At 43.0% G+C, this 24,714-nt stretch overlaps 1 protein-coding gene across 1 annotated transcript; it reads left to right on the top strand.

Annotated features, from left to right (window-relative positions):
- Positions 1–416: 416 nt before the first annotated feature.
- On the top strand, positions 417–22,925 carry Cds (CDP-diacylglycerol synthase). Its single transcript, XM_077649258.1, has 11 exons — positions 417–703; positions 1,170–1,303; positions 1,436–1,532; positions 2,687–2,863; positions 4,399–4,518; positions 4,609–4,691; positions 6,645–6,801; positions 10,051–10,203; positions 10,889–11,020; positions 19,911–20,014; positions 20,157–22,925. The coding sequence occupies exons 1-11, from the start codon at positions 653–655 to the stop codon at positions 20,272–20,274; spliced, it is 1,326 nt and encodes a 441-aa protein (XP_077505384.1). The 5' UTR covers positions 417–652; the 3' UTR covers positions 20,275–22,925.
- The last annotated feature ends 1,789 nt before the right edge of the window (positions 22,926–24,714 follow it).

Raw genomic sequence — 24,714 nt, 5'->3', positions numbered from 1 at the left:
ATAAAAAAGGGAATAGGAAGTGCATTTCACGCGCATTTGCTCTCCAAAATAAAACGCAGTTGCACAGAAAATATTTGCTTATTGCTAAGGTGGCAGGCTGGGCATGTTGGTGATTCGTGATGGAAATGTACAGCGCAAATAAAGACGAGGACACAAGGAAGAACACAAGAAAGGACACAAGCAGCGCTCGTGTGTTCCATGTGTCTTCCTTGTGTCCTCGTCTTTATTAGCGCTGTGCATTTCCATCTTGCTCATTGCCCAATCTGGAATTGTATAAAAACAAGCGAGGAGTTTGAATAACGCGCTTATCGGCTTCTGAAAAGGCGAAAGCAATTTTTCCTTCCTCCATGGGCGAAAGTGACGCAACCGCTGCGAGCGCTACGCTACACTAGTGACATCCACCGGAACTACGTTTTCTCCCCGGCTTCAGCTGCTCGTGCGCTGGGCGGCTGGGCATGCGTGCTGAGGTCTTCGCCAGCGTTCGCTTTGGAATCGTTGCGGTAAAACGGATCGATGCAAACAAACAGAGAGCTGCGGTGCTGGCGCGGAACGCATCTTCGCTTCGCAGGTCCCAGGGAAGTTTAATTTTGTGGAGCTAAAGCAGCGTGTAGCAACAGACCACTGCGAACAAGTGCCGTGTAAGCAGCCAGCCATGTCAGAGCTCAGGAAAAGAACCACGGATCCCGAGCAGAAAGAATCGAAGGTGAGTGTTGCTTCCGCGCCAAGGCTACCTACCCGAACGCAATCGCACAGCCATATAGCATTTTGCCGCAGCTATTGAGTAGTTAATTGTGCCGTGAACTTGCACTTCTCTTTTGGTAGTATTTGTGCGTTCGCGTCATTTCCTTGAGCTGGCTATTGACTAGATTTCCTTGGATGGTCGTTTTTTTTTTTTTTTGCCACATTCTAAATATTTGTGACACAGCTTGGACTTCATATGAGCACTGCCGTGCGATGGTTGTTTTCGAACGTCTCGCAGTAGGTTTAGAATGTGGTGGAGGCTAGAAGGCGATGTTGGTAAACAGACTGACGTGCCAAAACGGCCATCTCCGAAGAAGCAGCAGTATGGGAACTTGCTGCATTCTTTTTCTCTGAGCTTGCGCATTCTTCTTTTCTGAGCTTACTCTGCATTTTGTGTCAGTGACTCATTTTTATGCCACTCACGCTAGGAGCATGCAGTCGACTCCGATGACGAAAAGCTTCCAGAAGAGAGCCAAGTGGACAGCCTGACGAAAGACTTACCTCAAGCAACAGACGAAACCATAAGTTTTTTTGATAATTGCTTGAGCGGCCTCCCGAAAAGGTTCGTGCATTTAAAAGGCTCCTGATTAGCGTCGTAGCCTTTTTCTGATGCATATGTTTATTTGTTATTGCTCTTGCAACATTTTGTTTACTCTTGCGTTGCGACTGACTCTTGTTTGTTTCGTTGCACTAGATGGAAAAACTGGGTTGTCAGAGGAATCTTCACGCTCGTCATGATGTTCTTTTTTGCTTTCGTCATTTGGATGGGACCTCTGGCTCTAATGATGCTAGTAAGGACACCTTTTTCTGTATTTTTAGCCTGTAATGCTGTGTCAGTTTAATTATGATTGCTACAGGTGAGCACATGTATGGTGTCTTGTCTCAGGCAAGATAAATACAGCGTTGTTCCCTACCGTAGGCCCCCAAAGCTATGCAAGGCAGACATTTTGTTGCGTTAAATTGACCATGGCTCATTTCACATTTTCCTCATTTTAAGTACATGTACTCATTCCTTAATGTTTAGACCAACGTTCATGTCATTGACTTGTTTTGTTCTTGTTTCTATGTGATGTTTTGAAGTCTTCAACATAGCTTTTGAGGTTGCCTGTTATCCTGTTTTGGTGCTTTTTGTGCTGCTCTCTGGCTGTAGATCTATTCGTGCTCCCATTTCATTGTTGTAGCTATTATTCTGTGTGATTATTGAATTAGTAATTACCCTGTGTTCATTGTACTGTTGGCCAAATGTTTATGGGCTGCCATATCCACAAACTGTGTGAGTTTCTGTGCCTACTGGGCAAGTATATTGAAATTAATGGGTGTACTTACTTGCATGTGCAATGCATGCACATTACTAGCTGAAGAATTTAGTTTCAGGCTGCTTGCTTATGGCGTGGGTCAGTTTGAATTTTTCATGGATCTGACCTCCTGCAAGCTTTAGAAAGCATCAGTTGAGCTCAAATTACCATTATCAGTGTAATCATGCAGTACTAAAGGCATCTAAAGCTCTGAAAAGATAGATGTTTCGCTTGATAAAATCAAGACATGTTGTTTATGGCTGAGCTTATTTCTTCCTTGCTTGTCTTTTCACCGTTGGAAACTGTTGGACAAGCGTAAAATTGCGAGCGCCCATTGTTTCATATGCTTAGGAGTGAATTGCCTCAGTAATATTGAAGGGTCTGTTTTCTGACCACATAGATTACATAAGACCACATAGTACGAGATGCTTGGTAGCACAGCATGAACGTAGTCTGTAGTGAAAAAAGCTGAAGTGTGACATCTAAGTCAATGACTGACTTTATATTTTGATTGAGCAGTGCACTTCAGATACTTGCTACCACCTGCTTACACACGTGATGATATGTTCTCTGGTGTTTGGATGTTCTTGTTTCGTGGCTGGCTCACTGTTAGGCCCTCATAAACTGATTGTGCTTATCCTTTTTCACAGACCATACTGATCCAAGTGAAGTGCTTCCAGGAGATTATTGCCATTGGCTATGCTGTCTACCGAGTGCATGGGCTTCCGTGGTTTCGGTCTTTGTCCTGGTATTTCCTCCTGACAACAAACTACTTCCTCTATGGGGAAAGCCTTGTGGACTACTTTGGTGTCCTTATCAGCCGAACGGTATGTGATTGCTGGTAGCAGACTGTTCAATCCGTCTTGCATTCCTATAACACTCTGCTTGATAAATTTTGATGAATGTTTGCAAGTTCTCTACATCTTCCAGAACTCAAATACAAAGTCTAGGTTAAAAACTAGGTTTATGTAAGTGAGGTGCCTGAAGCAGAATAATTATAGTAGGATACAACTTAAAAGGACAGCAGTTGTTAACACTGGGCCACAGTCTGCGCCATCCTGTATTACTTCACTTGCCAATCGCAAGAGTAAACAAAATCATCTTTTTAATATCTGACTTTATTAAACAAGCCCGATATAAAATTCTAGAGCTTATATTTTTTTTCATGTGGTTAGCTTCTTGTTTAGGTAACAAGAAGAGTTTTAACAACGGACTGCATTTTTGTCATGGAGGAATTCTGTACAGACGTCATGAATGTGGGTGGAGCTTCACTGCAGATTTAAGTGTTATCTGACTATAATTACTTTTTCATATTCCCTAAATTGTTTGCACTGCCAGGACCAGAATTCGCAATACCAGATCATTTGTTTGGCACAAGCTTTCATTTTTGAAAGGTGACCACCAGCCCAGCATTGTGAGCTGGCTGCAAGCTATGGTAACTCTTTGCTCAAGAACGTGAAACAGCTCATAAAGATGAGATAAGCAGGTGTCCGGAGACAGGGTGTTAGCAGGACAGGTTGATAGTCAGCGCCCTCTCCTGTCCACTTGTTTGTCCTGTTTTTATGTACTTTTTTTGTTCTAGACAAAATATGCACCAACGAGCCCAAGTAACCATCATCTTGCAGGAAAAAGTAGTATGACTCTGAGTCAACCAAGCGCTCCTGCTGCTTGACAAGCCCGAGAAGCATGTTGTTCATCTGAGCTTAATTCAGCACATTTTACCTGCACCGCTAACACGTTGCAGGCCTCACGCTGGCTAACATTCAGAGTTTACCCAAGAGAGAGAGAGAGAGTGTGTGTGCGTGGGGGGGGAGGGGGGCACGCACGCACGCATATGACAGACAGACAGACCATGGAGTGGGTCTCAGTCCAGCACCACTTTCTGTGCTATTAAATAAGCGTGATTTTTTGAATTCCCCTTGCCACACAAGAATTGTTCATGCATGAGCTGTATACTTTCAGCTGTTGGTCATATCTGCCTCATTAGTTTGCATGAAAGGCGAAATTTGGGAGTGCCTCACTCATCATCGCATTACAGGCATGCCCAGTGATTTTGCACAAAAGTGTATGTTAAACAGCTGTCACTCTAAGAACAATTATTTCCAATGTAGTTCTACTTTATGCGGAATGCAGTTTGGTTGTATGGATGCTTCGCTACTGACTTTTTATTAGTTTTGTTGTCACATGGTTTACTTTTGTCATTCAGTTTAGTTTATGGTTTAGACTCAGACTATGAAGTTTCAAAGGTCATCATCAAGGTCTTTACGTTCGATGTGCAATACCAAGTCTCTATGACACTGTGCTTCTAATCGTCGTGAGCTTTGGCAGTCCTTAATGTTTTCCATGTGTTTGTTCTTCTTAGGACTCACTGAAGCCCCTTGTCCGCTACCATCGCTTCATTTCATTTTGTATGTACCTTCTGGGCTTCATCTGGTTTGTGCTGAGCCTTGTGAAGAAATATTACATGCGCCAGTTCTCACTGGTATGTATTATATCTTAGGCAACAAAATCAGCTGCAGAGCTTAAGTGCACTCATTTCATCCATTTCGTTATCTTTTTCTTTCTTTCCAAGTTTGCTTGGACTCATGTGACGCTGGTCATCATTGTGACCCAGTCATACTTTCTCATTCAGAACATGTTTGAAGGCTTGATCTGGTGAGTGTTTCCCTAGTATGGTCTATATGAAAATGTTATTGCAATTTTTACCATGAAAAGTAATTGGGAAGTTAGGCTAATTGTTCTACTTTTACCATATATTAGCATTGGAACGTTTTTATGCCATTAAAAGTAGAATGTGCTTTTTATGTGTGCAAAGTGATGTAAATTATTTGCATTTAAACACAGTGGCACTTCTTGCTACTAGTGGGGGGCTTTATACCAATGCTTCAAATGTTATCTCAAGATGTGGTTTTATGGCTGCTGCATTTTATTACAGTAACAACTACCAGTTGCAAGGCTGTGTTTCCTGGCTGCTGGCAGTAAAGTGGAGTGAGGATGTAGTCACATGGGTGGTGTGTGTGTGTGTGTAAACTTGGTGTTTGTAGTAGTGTGCAGAGTTTGTCACATGGACAGGTACAGTGTGTTATGGTGCAAGAGAAGGAGTGCAATACTAAAGGGGGGGTAGGAAAAGGAAATTCTTTTGCTTGTTTCTTTTTGTTCCTGTGGTCACTGTTCAAAGCAGTCCTTGCTTCACTAATTGCACGTGTGAGAACTGTGGCACATGTTCCTGCAGCTTAAATATGAGTTTACATGGTCTCAGTGTATGTTTTGAAATGGCTTATCATTCGAAATATTTGATTGCAGTCAGTCTAAGTGTTCAGCGCAAGAACCTAACTGATGTGGAAAGGTTGCAGCAGTGCCAGAGTCTCGAACAGCAACAGTGAATGAGGGACACTGAAAATGCTCAAACATCATTCATTTGCTTCTAGAAAGTGGAGCTGAATGTCTCCAGACCACACTCGCTGCCTTTCATGTGCAGAAGGGAAGATTGTTGGGTGTTGGGTCAGTTGGCTCATGATTATAGCAATGAAACTGCGTGAAAAATGAGAGGAAAACAAGAAGCGACAGACTTGTCTTCCTGTCCTGTTTTTCGCGCCGTTTCAAGGCTATTTCACGTGCATATTTCTTTTGTGTGGTAGAACTGCCTTCCCTAATGCATGTAACTGGTTGCCTCCCTCATAGTTTCATTTGAAGTTAGGGCTTGTAATTATCGTAATACAAACCTTTGCTTGGCTTGACTTGGTAAAGTTCATTCAGTTAACAGCATGGGCCACTGGTAGAGCCAGCCGTACAGAAATGACATGTAACCTGTTATTGTATCGGGTAAATAGTCTACACCAGTGTTGAATGCATCATCTTTGGCTTTTAGCTTTATTTCTGCATTTAGTAACCAAATGAAAGCTCTTGTGCACAGCTGAATTTTTAGTATGGTTTTATTTTTGCTTGTTCTGTAGTATCCAGTCATAATTTAAATTCACTTTATTGTCCCTTCAAAAAATTCACAGGATGGTTACGATTATATAACGCGAGATTCAGTAATGGCTGTGTGGGCATTTAGTTTTGGCAGGCGGCTGTTCCAAACAGAGCCACCCATAGGCTTATGCGACCCAGGTTGGCCGTGAGATAAGGTGACATCAGGTAACGACACAGACGGACAGCATTAATAAAGGCCTTAACACATCCTACGTGGTGTCATGCGGGATGGTAGCCATACCCGGGTTGCCATGGTAACCATGGTAATGCACCCACTGGTTGCACCGACGGCGACGCGAAAGCCAGGGACAGGCACCTAACAGCTACCGCTGTAAAACTTGAAGTAAGGAGCCGAAGTTCAAAACCGCCTATCAGAAAATATGTAGATATCATGAATGTTGTATCATGACAACCACAGTAACACATTTGCACATCTTAAGAAAGTTTATTCGCAAGCAAGTGTTATGCCAAATTTTGCTGTTGGTAGTGCAGAACTTGTGCATGAATAGTGTGAAAAATGTTATCTGTTATAACAATATTTTTCAGAGCATTGTAACTGCCATAGCAATGTTTTCAATTTATTCTTTTGGGTGCCAAGCACACAGCTCAAATGCTGGGACCTTGTGTGTTTTGCAGGTTCATAGCTCCTGTGTCTATGATTGTCTGCAATGATGTCATGGCCTATATGTTTGGCTTCTTCTTTGGGCGAACACCACTGATCAAGCTGTCACCAAAAAAGACTTGGGAGGGCTTTATAGGAGGAGGCATTGCAACTGTCGTCTTTGGTGCCATGGTACGTTCATGGTTGCTGATAGGGGAAGCTATGATTGTTTGCCCTTTTCATAGAGTGTTCCCAAGAGTGCTGAACCGCGTAGGAATCTGTGCTCATCAGTTCTGTATGTTCTGATTAAAAAGGCTCTTTGCCATTTGCTTCTCAAGTTCAGAATGCTTTTTAAACACCCTTTCTGGGGTATGACTGCAGCTTTAGGAATAACTGCAACCAAACAGGTGTTTCAGTCCTTCAGGTTTCTATCATTCAGTCTATGTCACCACAAAAAATATGAAAATTTAACAGTATCAAAAAGGAAAACAGCCAAGTGCCTAATAGTCAAGTTTCATAACGTGCATGAAACCCTGTCTGTGTGTTCATGGTTGATGTGATGGCTCATTTTCGGCAAAATGTCCATGAACTTTTCTGGTATCGCAGAATTTCCAATTGAAATCTTGTGTGCATGTTGTATCAAAATAGAAATGCAGAAACTGCTTCAGTGCTGTCATTGCAAATGTATGCCAAAAAATGCTTAACCTTTTCGGGTGCCATTTTTTGTTTTGATTGAAAGCAAATATTTTTCCAACTAAATATTATAACCTTTGTCCGTAAACTTTCGAGACTGATTTATTTCTCTAGAAATGATTCCCCGAAACAAATGTTGGTGCGTATGTGTAGCGCCATCTTTTCGGGCTAGCCTGAGCTATTTATGTTAATCGCTGTGGCAGTCGCTAGATGGCACTACATGTAGAAAATACATTGTCACTAGTTGTCTGCGCATTCTACTGTGAGTGAATGTGGAGAGATGGACATCCACTTGCTAGGTGCAGCACACGTTTGGAAAGAGCTGCGAGCTTGTTGTGTATGTAATTGTGTACAAATGCCTTAAAGGGTTAAGACAAACTGTACAGCTTTGTAAAAAGATGCACTTTCTTTCCAGTATATCCAAAGAGAATTTTCAGTTCAAGGAGCATTGCATGATGAGCCATTGCATGATGAGCCATTACAGTGTTATCACCATCGTCAGTTGTGCTTTCTCGTTGCACCTGATAGCAATAAGACATTGGTCGAGCAAGTTCAAGCCTGTCACTATTCTCATTGCTTTTGTCTTGCGTCACCTTCACTTTCAGCACCTAGTTGATGTGCTGCATGTGTTTGCGTTCTGCTCAGTATAACAAGGTTTTTTTCCTGTGTCTGCACTTGTGTGTGAATGTTCTTTTGTGTATGTTTTCTTTACCTGTTAAACAGGCAGAACGTGCTTGCATATTTGGGCACTTTTATGAGAAAAGGAAAAACATTTTTGAATGGCTGATTCTCAAAGTTTTTTTCTAGTCTCATTGGGCTTCATTTTTCAGTTTGCTTGGTAAAATGAAAGAAACGTGGATGAAAGGAAATGAAAGAAAAGAAAATGAAAATTTGCTGATATTGGTGAGAGGAATTGTGTAGAAATATATGTTGTGTTTTGATGTACAGCTAGTTTGTTTTGCACTTTTATGTTGTTTAGAATATTTATAATGAATAACTCTTGATACTTACGAAGTGGCAAGGGTTGTTTATCCTTATACTGGAATTTTATACTTACACTTCGCATTTTAGGTGTACCATTAATATATTTTGCATCTTTTGTCATATATGCTCTCACCTGAAGTTTTTCATTGGAAGCACAATTCCCAGAAAAGAATGCGAAACTAGACTTTTGTTCTTTTATAAAAGTGTCAGATACAGTCGAGCCCACTTATAACGGCCGCACATATAACGAATGCTCGCTTATTACGAACGCTTGCGGTTCTAGTGTCAAAATATGCATTAGGGTAATGGCAATTTGTCTCAGATATAACGAACAGCTGTGGCAGCACAACTCGGTTATAGCAAATGAAGGGGCACCGTAAACTTGGCCCCGACGTTGAAAAACTGATGCTTCCAGCAAGTGCCAAGACCCGCTACACCGCCGCGGAAAGGAAAATAAAAAGGCAGCATTGAAACTGTCCGCTGGTCAAGCACGCGTCAATCGCCTGCAAGGTCAATCATTGCCTGCATGTGTACCAGCTAGTCAAAGTATCCAAAAGTGGAAGAAGAAGCTACTGTGCATGGCCTTGTATCAATTAACGGCTCTTATCTGAGAAGTTTGACTGCCTTGGCCATGCTGTGATATGCACTGCCTGCCCATTGTGCTGATATCATGTATCTGCAGCGCCAGATAGCAGACAGTGTAACTGATACATTGTGTGTAAACGGCACTGCGCTGCTTTCGTTGCTGCATGTGACCAGGAACGATAGATGAAACTGTCGAAAAGACGTGATCAGACGCGTGTAGATTTATACTCTGATGACTAAGGTCATACGAAGAAGACATCGCAGAGCTCTACCTTGACGGAGCCATTGTAAGCAAAGTACGAGCACTCCCTAACCACTAAGAATCTGGTTAATGTGGTCGACTTGGCAGCAGCTGCCATGGACACCGCCGTGTATCTCATCCCTAAATCAGATTTTTCGCAGCAAGGGTCTCAAGATCTCATGACCTGTCTGGAGAGCCTGGAAAGTGCCGTGGTAGGCTCTGCTTTCAGAAGTAGGTGCACATGAAGCAGATTTTATGAAAGTAATGCCACTTTTCGCGGACCTTGTAATTTTGGCTGTATTAAGGGAAGTCCATTTACTGCGAACATCAGATACAACAAACGCAATCCACGTGACCATCAGGTTCGTTACAAGTGGGCTTGACTGTATAACTGTTCTGCCAGTGTAATTCCTATGAAATCTAATCATTATCTCATCTATCACTAGCATTCAGCCACATAATTTCCTACTTAAACTTATTTCAGAAGCTATATTACCATCCATCACGACATGAACTCATTCTTAGGCCTCGTTAAGCTTTGGTCATTTTGACCTCCTCTGTAAGCTCAGCATTGAGTCATGCAATACAAGAACATTTTCTCATCCTTTGTTACCTTAAATGTCGCAATATTGGAGTTATCTTGCCTCCGACATTGATCTTGTTTGCAATAATTGGTAATATAAAAACGCCTTAGCTAAGTCAGGGGCTTCCATGTGCCATCTTTTCTTTTGTAATGCATACCAATTCTACATGCTTGTTATTCACACCACTTCCCTGTGTAATACCCTATTGCTGAGTGAAAATAAATATTCTAGAAGAAACAGCTTCATGTCAGATGACTGCCTTTGTTAGTTGGGCGCTGCAGTGACAAAAGCAGCAAGCTATTTTCTGGTTCTTTAGTTAGCTGCTTCATCATGGGTGTCTCTCTTCTGCTACAGATGTCGCAGTACCTGTGCCAGTTCAAATACTTCGTCTGCCCTATCGAGTACTCTGAAGAGTTGGAGCGCATGACTATGGACTGTGAACCTTCACCACTCTTCCAACCGACAGATTATGAACTTCCGGGATGGATTGCTGCATTCTGCCACCTTGTCAGTGCTAATTTGCATTTACAGTGCATGTTACCTTCATTTCATTAGTCAACTCTTTTCTGTGCAGGCTACAGGCAGAGTATGTCTATATGCATGATGGAATTTTTCTTTTTTTAATGTGGTTAACCTGAAAAAAGTGAATTTAAAGCTAAGTGTTGCCTGCAGTTAGCAGTTAACAAGAGTGGGACTACGAAGGTCTGCCTCTGTCATCGAGTAGATGGTGCTTCAAACTTGGTGTGCGGAAGGAGCATCTGTACTGCTCATAATGTTGGCCTTGATGTGCGGCTGGATTGTAACTCTCTGTGGAGCAGCTGTTCCACTTGCAATTATGTGCAGCTTTTGTGGTAATGTTTCAGGATCTTGAAACTGAAGCTTTACTAAATGTCTTCTTGGGTTGCGCCTGAAATTACATACGGAGGTGATGTGAGGACTAAGTGCCTGCCAACCTTGTGTGGAAGGCCTGAAACTGCATGCATTGCCGTACAGAAATTTGCTGTTGTTTTTTTTTTGGTTGAACAGGTGGTGCCTGCACATATAAGTATGCCTGCTTTTAGTAGCAGTGAGAAGAAATCTTTCTCAGTGTTCTGAATCCTGGAGAGGATATATGTACCTGCGGGATAGTTGCACCATCATGCATGTGTTGGTTTGCAAGTAGCGGTGATGCAGCGGTCTTTTGTACTTGCAGTTGCACCGGAAGACTACCATCACTCTGTACCCTTTTGTACTTCATTCGCTGAGCTTCTCACTGTTCAGCTCCATCATTGGACCCTTTGGGGGTTTCTTTGCAAGTGGTTTCAAGAGGGCCTTCAAGATAAAGGTATGGCGGTCAAATGTTTAGGGGAATCCCCCAAGGTGGAGTAGATTTGTAATAAGGCCATTTGACCAACACTGTTCCCACTTCGAGTTATTGATCAATTCGCTCTCGCCCTACCATAAGCTTGCCGTCCCGAATAGCTCAGTTGGTAGAGCGACTGCTCCGGTGTAGCGGTGGTCCGGGGTTCGAACCCCGGACCATGGCGAATTTTTCTCTGTAACTACGAAGTTACAGAGAAAGCTGTACAGCTTTCCTCTGTAGCCGTATGGCTGCGCTTGGGTGGATACCAGTAATTACTCCCTTATTATAAAGGTATGGCATTGAGCACAATACACAGAGCATATGTTGATGCATGGTTTTGTACCTCTGTCATATGTCAGACTTAACTCATTATCATGGAATGATATTTGCCCAGCTAATGCAATTTTTTTTTTTTCTGGGTGCTGTCACACTATAGAAAGTAATATTTGCAACTGATGGCTGTCACAGTTGAAACAGTCCCACCCGAGAAAAATGCTTGCATGACAGTCGTGATGTTTGTGAATGGTACAGCATATTGAAAAACATCTCAATACCTGTATTCAGAGTTTCAAAAAAAAATAGAAAGCCATCATGAATAAGGGCCAGCAGAAGCAAGAGTCCAAGATCAAAACGTAATGGCTATAGAATGTGAACATAATGTTACTAGTTGGAAATGATCAACAGGGGAAGAGATAGTGTGTTATAATGGCTTTTTCATGAAACATACAATTTGTTTCAAGGGAACTACATTTTTTTTTTGCTGAAGAAGCAATAAGTGTGTGCCCTTGTACCAAACATGGCAGCAGTCTTCTAGCTGCACATAACAGCTCCACATAGCCTAGGCAACGTAGCGTTGTGTACAATCATAGTATTAAGGTAAAGTGCTGGAAGCGTTGCAAAGTTATTTTTAGCAGAATAAAATCACTGTTTATTGAATAAATGTTTTGAAGGCACGATACCTTCCCTCCTTCTGACCTTTTATTTGAATTCATATGTTTGAGTCCTTCATGGGCTGTGCTGTAACCAATGTGAATGAGTTCCCCAAGCTCATCAAATGGCTAATGTTACTTTTAGAAAATGTCATCAAATTTTACCAATTTATAGAAGACCCATGACATTACTATTGTTTGTTGTTGTTAATTGAAAATAGCAAGAAATTTTAGTGTGAAAGCACTACATAACTTAGTCAAACCTAACCAATAATCTTGTGGTCTGCATGACCTTGAGGCTCACCTTGGCCAATCCGCAGAAATAAAATATTGCGACAGTTCGGTTTCCAACCCGCGGCAGCACGAACAGATCGGCTTCACTGGCCTCTACACCAGAGCACTATGCTATTGCCACAGCCGATCACACCTCGTGTTAAACTGCAACACGCTCTCTCGTGTGCATTGCACGTCATTGTTTCCATCAATTTCCATACGTGTGCAAAAGGTTTTGCAAATCCTACTCGGTTTAACTGCGTTAAAACCCTACCTTTTTTTTTTCCTTTGTGGTAAGGGTTTTACTCTGCTTCTGATGGAGCCAATTAATTTGCAGGTATGCATCCATCAAAACATTTGGAGGAGGTGGGTTACAGACTCCCATTAAGGAAAGATGTCAGGCAGGGGTGCACCATCTGTCCAATGCTATTGACCGTGTGTTTACAGGAGGTATTCAGAGGCCTGGATTGTGCACAGTTGAGGATTATAGTTAATGGAGAATACCTTAGTAATCTGTGATTCGCTGATGACGTTGCCTAGCTAAGTATCTGAGGATCAACTTGGATCAGAGCATGATCAATGACAGACAGGCACAGCAGAATGGTTGGTCTAAAAAATAATATGGAGAAAATTAAAGGGACACTGAGGAGAACCCTATCAAAATTTTTTTGTTAGCAATGTCTGATAGTTCGGCATTTCATGGCTTTGTTGACGCTTGTCCGGGAGCGAAAGTTGCATTGATTTCAAAGAAATTTGGATTCGAAGTTGAAAAAGTTTTTCCCGCCGCTCCGATTCAAACTCGAGAACTCTTATGACGACACGGAGAACTCTTATGACGACACAGAACGGAGTGACGTGAAACGTGACGTAAACGGAGATTCCGTGATTTCTGGTGGCTAGCGGTGCGGCCTAGCAGCTACCGAAATGAAAGCTACCACCGCCGCACGTTGAAGGCATCTATCGAGGGTCGCCACCGTCGCTTCGTTTACGTTTGCACCGGCGTCTTGCCAGCGTTACGATGGATCCCGTTCCCGAACCCGACGACGTAGTTCTCGCAAAAACTCTGGCCTGCATTTCAGCGACCTCAGCCCCACGGAGCGTGCGATGCTTTTGAGGGAGCACGGTTATGTTAGGCGCCAGCGGGTGGTTTCCCCCTTCCTCAGAGAGCAACCGTTGCAAACTAAATATCATAACCCCAGTGCGGGGAGTCGCGAGGGGTGCGTTGCGCCCATCGGAGGCTGGCCGGGGCTTTGGGGCCAACGGATTGTGATTCCTTGAACGGAGCGGTTGCACGGCGCAGCAGGCAGCGTCGAGGTCTCCCACGGTTGCAAGGGCCAAGTTATTTATTTATTTTTTGCCACTAAAAACAAATGGGTGCTCGAGGGCGGTCGCGTTTAAAGTCGGCGGCTTGAAACCAAAGCCGGCGCACGACGCTTCAACGGCTTCCGCTAGATCCAACGGGTCCACTGGATCTGGCTCTCTCGCCAACTTGCATGTACCTTCAGATATGTACTGTGAATGGATTAAAATAGCCGAGCTCGAAAAGAACAGCTCCGCCGAACTGCCGCAGCTATTGAATATAACGCGCACCTCACCGCGGAGCCAAATCAGTCTGGCCGGGCCGGCGGCGGCTGGCGCACTCGGCGCGAAATAGATACATGCGGTCAGAGTCTGCCGAAGCCGCCGAACGCGTCGGCGGTCAAGCGCAGTTGAAGTATAGAGGGTCTCGCTTTGACCGACATGACTTCGCCGTGCAGGGCGCGCGCGCGCCTCGCCGCAGCATAAACGCGCCTTAACAGAGCCTGCGCTTAACCACTAACCAACGTATTCAGCGGCGGCATCCATGGGAGGCACTGAAACCCCCCGCCCACTCACTAAATAAAAGAAACGAAGTGCGGTGCCGAGGTTCGGAATCGGACCAGGGCCTTCGGCGTTTGAGGCGGAAACGCTACCGCTCCGCCACGACGGCGCAAGTTACAGCCGTCAATAAAGGCGCATCTAGTGAATGCACTCACTCTTCTGATGCAGAAATCTCCGCGCTTTCGCTAGGTATATCCTGGCCTAACAGAGCTAGGCCATCAGCAAGTTTTCTGAACTGCCCTGTACCTTTTCTCCCGTCCCTAATAAACGATTTCCGTTAAGTAGTTTGAAGTTGACTGGCACAGCCGGGAATGTTTCGCCGGGCAAGCGTGCGAATACACAAGTGCTGCCTTGTACGATCACCGACCATCGTGCCATCATAGCTTTTCATCGACCATGGCGATCATCTGACAAGCCTTAACAGGCTCCTTCAAAGGTTAACTAGCACTTGAAGCGGCACTTGGAGTTCCTCTGCTGTTCGGCGCTTGTAAATCGAAGCGCGTCAAAAACAAAACCACGGGGCATGCAAAGCTCATAGACGCGAAGCGCCATAACAAACGAAACTCTCTTGGCCGCCTGTGGCGCCGCCAAGCATCCGTTTTCTTTGCTTCCAACATTCAGGTTGTCTTTTGCCTGCCTTCCTTGTGTGATAAAAGTGCACTATTGGTTTTAAAACAAAACTTACTTCATTATTGATCTGCGCAACCTACCTTTGTCAGCCTCAGAGATTCGCGAAACCAAGTAGGATGGAAAATTCCTCCAAGGTGGCGTCTCTTGTCCTGTGGCGTCACCACACTTGTACTTGCGAGATTAGCCTGTGGCGGCGATACCTGTATTTTGGTTCTTGCTATTTTCTACCTTACAAGAGCTTTGTTTCCAGTAAAAGCGGCGTTTTTGTGATCAGGAGATGGTATTCTATCGATACAAGCCAACTTCAATTTCTCCTCAGTGTCCCTTTAAAGTAATGTTCACCAGTCTCGGAAGGGAACAGCAGTTAATGATAGGTAGCCAAGCACTGGAAGTGGTAAGGGAATGCATCTATTTTGGGTGCGTAGTGACCGCAAAACAGAAATCACTAGAAGAATAAGAATGTGGTGACGTCCATTTAACAGGTAATCCCGGATCATGAATAGCAGTTTATCAGCATCACTCAAGAGAAAAGCATATAATGGCTGTGTTCTACCAATACTCATCTTTGGGGCAGAAACGTGGAGGCTAACGATAAAGGTTCAACTTAAATAGAGAAGAACACAACGAGCTATGGAAAGAAAATGATAGGTGTAATGTAAAGAGTAGGGAAGAGAGGAGAGTGGATCTGGGAACAAATGCAAATGAATGACATCCTAGCCAAAATCAAGAAGAAAGTATGGGCTTGGGCAGGTCATGTAATGTGAAGGAAAGATAATTGATGGTTTTCAAGTTTAATGGACTGCATTGCAGGGGAAGGCGAGAGTAGCAGGGGGCGGCTGAAGGTTGGGTGAACGGATGAGATTAGGAAGTTTGGTGAGATTAGGAAGTTTGCGGGGATAAGGCAGCCGCAGCTGGCGCAGGACACTGTTAATTGGAGAGACATGGGAGAGGCATTTGTCCTACACTTAGCATTGTCAGGCTGATGATGGTGATGACTGGTTGTCCAGCAAAGCTCTCATATCCAGTATAGTAAAAAAAAATTATGTAGTTTTAGATATAATACCACGCTGCAGGTGTCTGGTTGGTAATCTTTGCCACCAGCATTAAGAAGTTAAGATCACATGCAACAGTATATTAATCAGTAGCAGAAGTAAAGCTGGCACATCATGAATTAAACACTGTGGTCTTGATTAGACAACTTTTGAGGTAAGTGCCAAAAAGAAATTAATAATCTCTCCATCAAGTCTAATCCTGGTAGATTTATATGGGTGCTTCAAAGTTAAATATTACTGAAACACACTCGCACACGCCCAGAAAATTCATTCTTGCCTGAAAAACTGGACAGCTTCTTACAGAAGGCTCTTAACTCTTTCCTTACCGTGAAAAAATGACCGATTTTGAGTTTTCTTCGATAAAAAATATATTCTTTAAGAACTGCCAAATATAGTGTGCATTGTAAAGCATCAAATTATATCTTATTGATTATACTTCTGATAGAAAAAAACACCAGCATTGTGTGTGCAAAACTTTTCGAAAAATCAGTGGTTAAATATGTTGATAATGCCAAAAAAATACAAGCAAAACAAAAATAAACCACTCTACTGAGCCAGAAGTTGATCACAAAAATAATTGAAATATACAAAACGTTCCACATGTTCTTAGCTACTAAGCCGCCGCGGTGGCCGAGTGGTTATGGCGCTCGGCTGCTGGCCCGCAAGACGCGGGTCCGATCCTGGCCGCGGCGGTCGAATTTCAACGGTGGCGAAATTCTAGAGGCCCATGTACTGAGCAATGTAAGGGCACGTTAAAGAACCCCAGGTGGTCGAAATTTCCAGAGCCCTTTGCTGCGGCGTCTCTCATAGCCTGAGTCGCTTTGGGATGTTAAACCTCTATAAACTAAACTAAACTAAACTGTTCTTAGCTACTATTCTTATCATTTTCAGCTGCAGACATAATACACTGCACATTTCGTGGCCTTTCAAGTTGGGGAATATCACTGTTGTGCCACTAGAGAAAGCAGTCGCATGAGGATATGAAATGGAAATAGATCTGGAATGTGCTGCACATTACTCTTGTATAGAGGGCTTTGTCCTCACTGCAGGATAAAAAGAGATGTGCTGACAGCGTGGTGGTGAAAAGCATTTATTTGGCTATATTTACAGAGAGGTGGTCGGGGAGAGGCCCTTAGTGGGTCTCGCCCCTTACAAGGCGGAGTCCCTCATTCCGGGATCCCGTTGGTCTTGATCACTGTGCCACTGTTGCACTTACCGTATGTATAAATACAGGCCTAAAGCATATGCATCATGATATCCATAAAGTTTCATGGTACTCCATCCAGTCCCAAACCCTTAGTTACATTTAGCTGCACTAGTACATTATCTCTGCGTATGAAAGTTTGCTGAGAGATGAATAAGCACATGTTGGTGAATACATTGTAGTGTTTTTTGTGAAAAGTCATATGTTTTACAGACATCTTAGTTTGTCTTATAGGTGCTATACAGCATAAGAACATGGGCACCGCCATATGTGGTCTTGTGACCACTCTGCCATTGCTGACCTTCGGGCCTTCTGGTTTCAATGGCGCCCTGCTGAAGAGCGCTGTTCTGGCTCTCGCTGTGGATAACGAGCTGGTGGACAGCACAAAAACTTCATGTGAATGCGCATAGTATGTGTTGGCGCTGCAAAATGTTTGATTCAGCCACCTGATTTGCTCGTCTCCTCCTGGCTGCTTGTATTGGCGTAATGTGCTGTTGGCAAATCTGAGAGCGATGTGTGCATCCCTTTTTTAAATCGATTCAGGGTCTAATGCTCCTTTGTAGGCCACATAGTTCGATGTAAAACTGCACAGGTTACAACTTTCTGAGCTTGCTTTTCAGTGCTCAGTATTTTTGCCTGAAAGGATTGAGAAATTGTGTACACACTTAAGAATGTTCACCACTTAGCACTGTATGCAAGATCTACGTTTCAGTGTGTACGTGCGTGTTATTGCCCGATTACTGCCTAGATATTATCTCATCTTCCGCTTACATTCGGACTTCCAACAGAAGACTGCACATTGCTCAAAGTCCACTTCAAGTGCTCAGAGGCATTCCATTATGCTGTGGCAAAAGTAAAACTGAAAACTGCAATGGAGTTGACGACCTACAGATGTAGTCAGCTGGAACCAGCTGGAATATGCAAAATCCTATTGAGAAATTTTATCAAAATTATGCAAGCAAGGTTGCAGGCATGCACACTCTGGCCTGCCTTCTCTGCACGATGGCTTCATTAAAGGTGGTTACAGTAATAGTTACAAGAAGATTCTCTTTAAAACACTGTAACAGTAATGCGGCGGCAAAACAACGTTGCAATATATTACTGTTGTGAAGATCACCAGCTCGTTCTCACAATCCCTTAGCTACTTCCAACGCCGAAATAAGCTGGCGTGTCAGGTCCGCGATTTTTTTTTGGTATAGCACCTCATAGACGTTGTCCTCACAGAAACCAGAATGAATGCGCAAGACAGTGCTCAGAAAAATGTAAACAGCTTAGTCATTTTTGCTGCCATGACCACAGGAACATTTTCCTCTACTTCCCTGCACGTTGGTTCAAAATGCATTTGGCGTCTGTACCAGTGCAGCGGTCAAGAACACGTTTGACATTGGTATTCGAGTTGTGGAGTAGTGTTTTGCGCTGCACAGTAGGGCAAACTGCTCTCTGTAAACTCTCTAATGTTTTGTTCTGTAGGTGTGATTGCATTTTGGTATCAGTCTGGTCTGCCACCAAAATGCGAATGTAATTATAATGGACCCTTTTCAAAAGTCTTTAAGTTGACCTTCCCACACTGCGCAGTGATCAAGAAACTGTGGTGCATCCTGGCAGATACCATAAAAACCCAACTATAGGTCGGACCGGAATATTGGTCGACCCCCCCAACTAACCAATTCTAAAAATAAAAAAAATATTTTTCAATGGAAAAAGTACCGGAAGACACCCTTACCTTGAAACAAATGCGACTTGACAGGTTGCACAATGGTAACAGTATTTATTTTCATTTAAATGCTGCTCGTATGTACACCCAGCCAATTTTTTAGCAGTATCGCGCGCCCATCGGCCCGCGTGTTTGTTTCTGGTGCACAGAAGTACGGTGCTGTAGAGCAAAGCCCTTCCTCTTCATGGATCGCCGCACCCAGGATGGCGAGCCCTTGAATTGCGCCCTCGTGAGTCTAGAGGCACGCGCGATCTCTACCGCTTTCATGCGGATGCGTTCGGCAGTCCCAGGCAGCGATCTTGCACGCAGCGCAACCTTTCCTTCCAATTCTGGATACGCTGCGGTCCGCCCACGAAATGATGTTTTCTTCTGGTTGCTGCAAGTTGTAATACGCAGCTTCTGCCTCTGCCAGTACTGAATGCTCTTTTCGGATACTCCAAATTCGCGCTGTACCGCCAGGTGGCCGTGAGCTTCCGCATTTCAATCGCGTTTTTCTTGAAGGTGACGGTGAATTGCCGCCGGCTTCCGCCGATTTTGAAACAAAATGTGAAAAAGCAGCCTTTAAACAAACAACGGAAATGCAAAATGGCGGTGCACGCCGCACTGCTGCTGATTGCGATGCTGATGGAGGCTGTTGACTTCAGCCGCCCATTGTTGCAAGACTTCCGTAGTTTTTCCGCCAATGACCGGTATATAAGACGGGGGTCGACTTTTCGCCATGGTTTTTTGAAAAAAAAGTTCGACCTATATTCCGGTTTTTATGGTAGATAAGAACAAAGTGCACAAAGTGCTTGCCAGCACTTGGCAACGACATGTATTATGATCATGGAAACCATGTCAAAATCATCTGCTTAAAACTGTAGCTGTATTTTTCACATGAATAAGTGGCTGTTTGTCATGCAGCAATGCCATGAAGCTGGCTTAACATTTTTGAAAAGGGTCCATTGGTTGTGTCATTGAACTTCTTTCGATGTATTAGGCACCAAGTATATGTGTAACGCTCAATGTCACAAATCTATATAAGTGGCTGTTGTGCCATTGGCAACATCTTGCTGTAATATAACCTCCTAAGGCCTCTGCAGAATGTCCGTTCTCTGGTTATTTTATTTTTCATCAACAAGTAGCTGCTGTCACGTGCACTCTTTAAGAATGTTTAAAATTTTAGCATGCACATTTCTGAATGCATGTGTGAATTTTTTTTCTTCTGAAGGACTTTGGGGACATCATTCCTGGCCATGGAGGCATTATGGATCGTTTTGACTGTCAGATCTTGATGGCTTCCTTTGTGAATGTCTATTACCACAGTTTTATCAGGTATGTTGGGCTTTATAAGTACTATATGAATAATCAGATGGAGTCTGCACCCCTTGTGCATTAATTTATGTTCATTATGTTGAAATGCTGTTTGTTAGGAGGCCCGTGTACAATCTAATGTGTTGATACATGCCTTGTGCAGGGCTCCCAACCAGCAGAAGATTCTGCAGCAAATCTACCTGATGAAGCCTGAAGCACAGTTGCAGATTTTCAGCAGCCTGCGAGACACACTGCTAGCACGTGGCCTGCTCCCTTCCTAAAGAGAGTGCCATGACTGGAAGCAGCAGTTACCACACCACTAGTCACTCATGTCATGGGCATCACCACCTTGCTCTATACTTAAGGTTCATTGCCCTCTCCTTTCTTCTTCCTTTTCCAAATTTGTCCTTAGTAAAGCTTTTCGGCCGTTGTGGTAGCTCACAAATCAAGGCAGTAACTAGCAACAGTCTACGCATTGATGTGGGAGCATGGCACACAAGCCAAGGTGCAAAAGGAATCATGGACCAAAAAGCAAAAGCCACGTGGGCTTGAGTCATTGTTTACGTGCATTTAAAACATTGTAATTCAGGTGTTTCATCTCATTTGCTGGGCTCAGCAGTTGACACGATGTGCATCCAGATTACCTATTTAGTTGGGTCTTCTGCCATGACCATAGTGGACGTGCTTCTCAGCAGGTTGACTTGCTTGATGTTTCTTGAGGCTGGGTGTTGTGCATTCCACTTCTTACTTGATGCACTCATTTGTCTTGTACAACTGTGTACTACTGCACACATATGTAGGGTTATGTCTTGTCTATTTGTGGTGTGTTGTTTTAATTTTTTTAGTTTGGTGGTGAGTCCTTAAGTTGCATCACTCAAAATTTTGCAGTAATGTCCTTATGCTGTTTGTCAGAGGCATGGATCTCGTGCATTGACAATGAGATGTTCCATTAAATTGTAAATGGTTTCTGGTAATCTTGCAGGTATTGGAATTGTACCACATATGAGCAGAATGTCGTCTTTGTTAAGCATTGCAGCAGTGCTGTACTCTTTGCTAGCAGCACATTGTTCTAATTTGCCTTGCACATGTCACTCTATAATCGTTAAGCAGCAGGCTTGTTTTTCCAGTTGCTTATGATTAGTAGAATCAGGCTGAATTTTATTCTAAGAAGTGTGTGCTGAATTGCAATGTGCTGGCATAAGAAAGCTTTGTGATAGAAAGTGTAACATCAAAAGTGTAAGTTCATTAAGTGAAACTTAGAAGCATCTGTTTGTGTTGTCCAGTTGTGTGCTGTGACTGCTGATGTGTAGTTTGCATTATTGTTTAAGTGTTTGGTAATCTTGGCTACTTTGACAAAGGTACACAAGCTCCATGAGATGCATGCTACAAGTGGTACTGCTTTTTCATGACTTGAGCACTACTTGTTTTGAAATTAAACGTGCCAGTGTTTCATGTTCGTCGCATTCCATGTTGTTTTGTTTTTGCTCGAAGTGTGCTTTGCCTGCATTAAACTCATATCCTTTTAACTTGTCAGTTGTTGTAGATATGCACACTCCTAGTTCAAGTTTCACCTAATAATAGTGGAAAATAATTCACAGGCTCGCACTACCTAGGGTTTTCCTTTGTGCCAGAGCACCTAAACATGTCATGCAATTGAATTAGTATTTGTACATCATTTACTGCATTCATTGATGACCAGAGTATTTTAGGGTATGTGAAAATTAGGGCATTAGGTCAAGGCCATAAAATTTTTTTCATTATTAGCATTTTTAAGATGGAACAAAAGCCAAAAATACACCCTTTGCTATGCAGTGTTGGATGCACTGTTTATGTACTAATGGTAGACATCAGCTGTATTTGTGCAAACTTTAATCACGGGCAGCATTTTTGCCTCAGTTGCCAATTATTTTGTCATTTTTAACTGACACCATTAATTGGATGGTTTCCAAATTGCGCCTCTAATATGTTTATAAATGGGCATTTTCTTCCTGTACATTTGACAGGCTCTCCAGACAGCAGCACTTTGATTGCCTCTTCATGCAGAAAAATATTTAAACAAACATTTGTGCATGTTAAGATACAATGGAAGTTCATCCGCACAAGAGTTTTCTGAATGCACCAAGGCAAAATGCAGGGTGTCCAAGACTTCGTTGTATACTTTACCAGCCTTGAACAAGTGTAGCGTGCAGTAGTGTTCCAGAGTGGCATGATATATACATGCATACACAAGTGCAGTAAAACAGACCAAGCTACAAAACAGATTTTGTTCCACATGTGTCTAGCATTTCGGCTATGCTGTGGCTGACGTGGTATCTTTCCAAATTCAGTTAGTTATAAATTGGCCATCTTAAACACCAGGCATGGCACGTGTTTCTCCCTTAGTTTTTCAGACAGCCAGTTGAAATGCATATTGCAGTAATTTTTGAGCACAATTAAAATTAATCACGCAGTTTTATTTACATAATGTAAAATGCAAGTAGCACATTCAATATAACATAATCTCAAAATGTGTAATGTACTAAATTTATATTTTTCTCATAACATTAGTTGAGAGTTGCCAATACGATTCAGACTACTTCAGGAGATGAACACAGGAAAGCTCCTTGCTGTAAAAAAGGCTCAGGAGATTGTATCATGCAGACTGACCTATTAAGCTTGGCCTGTGTTACATGTCGTACCCTGTAAGTGTTCATATAACAGTGCAATGTGATGTTTACATTATAATCCCATATTTCAGAGTTCAGTGTTAGTGTTGCAGGCAGCTGGAGTGCACAAAATGTTGGCTGTTTCATGTCTACTGCAATCGTTCTTGTTGCCATGTTGTTAATGCACTTTTTCTTAGCATGGTGTTGCATTGACAAAACCTTTGTCTTGGTTGTGAAGTATTCCTGCACTACTGAGGATCAAAGACTGTAATAAAGAGTTATACGCAGTTTTTTGCAGTTTGCAGCCATTCATGGTTTGTCACTTTTGCCATTCCAAATGCCAAAGCTGTTGCCAGTTTCTAATTTGTTGACAAAAGCTGGAACTTTTTCTACTTGCGGCTGAGATGGGATTGAAGGTTTTGCATTGCCAAGTCTTAAAAAAAAAAGGAAAAATGCTGTGGCATCAGAATGTTTTTGAAAATGTTTTTAGATAGCCAAGTGAAAGATGACATACCACTGGTGGAACCAAAGCTTCTTGTGCATGTAACTGTCTTGTGGCAAGTGTCGCATCAATTTTTGCTAGCTTGTCCAATGAACTGAAGTTACATCTGTAATTCAGCATCTGAAGTTGTGGTGTTCATTCCACATGAGCTTCGCCATTTTTTGACGTTTGTGACCGTGACAGTGTTGTAAGGGGGGGAAGAGGGTCTTAGAAAAAGTTCTTTTTATTAATGAAGTGACAGTTATGAAATTTTCAGGAAACGTATTTTTGCATACCGATTCGAAATATGTAATTTAATTTTATGTAAAACAAGCCCTTGTGCACTTATGTAATATGTTAGGTATCTTTTTGCCAAGAGCTTTCAAGAAATTTTAATGCAGGTAACTTGCTGAAATGCATGCCATTGGTTTCCCTTAACATCAAGCAGTGCAATAAGGGTAAAATTATCATCCTGCTGATCACAGAAATTGTTTTTTAATGTTTTGAAGTTACCACTTCGAAAGTGGGAAGAAATATTTGAATTCCTGTTTTTCAAGTGACAACTTCAAAACCCTATATATAACCCTTCTTCTGTGATAGGCGCGATAATAGTTTCACCCTTATCGCATTCCTTGATGTCGAGAGAAACCAAAGGTATGCGTTTTAGCAAGTTCTCTTGACCAAAATTTCTTGAAATCCCTTGGCAAAAGTAAGCTAACATATTACATAAAAGCAGAAATACTTGTTTCATGTAAAATTAGATTACATATTCGGAATCGGCACATAAAAATACATGTTCTCTGAAGATTTCATAGCTGCGACTTCATTAAAAAATTGGAGGGGACGCTTAAGCTCTGCCTCAAGGGTACGCCGCGATAGCGTAATGGGTGAATTCCCGTATATGCAGAATTTCTATCTCTATTTTAGATTCGTAGATCCCTGGGAGTCCTCATACCCACCCTGGCGCAGTGGTGCAGCAGTTATGCGTCACTGCCCCGAGATGGCAGGTGCTCCCAGCGGCGGCAGTGTGTGGCCGAGGTTGATCTCGAGCGACCAATCATTAACTGCTACCTGCTACGGTGGGCAGTTTGCTCACTATCCGGTGGGCAGGTTGTGATGGCGCCCCAAGGCCACGTGACCTAGGCGGCCCACCTGCCAGAGTCATGCTCATGATTTTTTGCTCACAACGCCGACGCCAGATTTTCTGGGTAACTGGGCCTTTAAAGGAACTATGCACTGAATCCAAAGTCGTTTGTAGATGTCTTCAATGTTTAGAAAGAATGCTACAGAGCATTCATACTAAGTGTGACTTCGGAATACTAAGTGCGACTTCGGCATGAAGCCGGCAATTATGAATTTTTAAAAACCGTGTTTTTTTTTTTATTTGCGGGCCGATTGCTATGCTTGTAGTGACTGATTTTGGAACTACTCATCCAAGAGTGACGTCGCGACTTTAGTGACGTCGGCAGGCCACCACAGGCTGCCATTCGCTGGAGCTACGGTAGCTACGACGTCACGGACACACTTCCAGTAGCCGTGAAAATCATCTGCTCGTGTTGTTACGTGAACCCCCTAGGGCAAGCGCAAGCCAGTCG

The sequence above is a fragment of the Amblyomma americanum genome, chromosome 1 (assembly GCF_052857255.1).
Source record: "Amblyomma americanum isolate KBUSLIRL-KWMA chromosome 1, ASM5285725v1, whole genome shotgun sequence".
Lineage (NCBI taxonomy): Eukaryota > Metazoa > Arthropoda > Arachnida > Ixodida > Ixodidae > Amblyomma > Amblyomma americanum.
The sequence above is the reverse complement of the archived record's forward strand: the minus strand, read 5'-3'. Positions and strand labels throughout refer to the sequence as shown.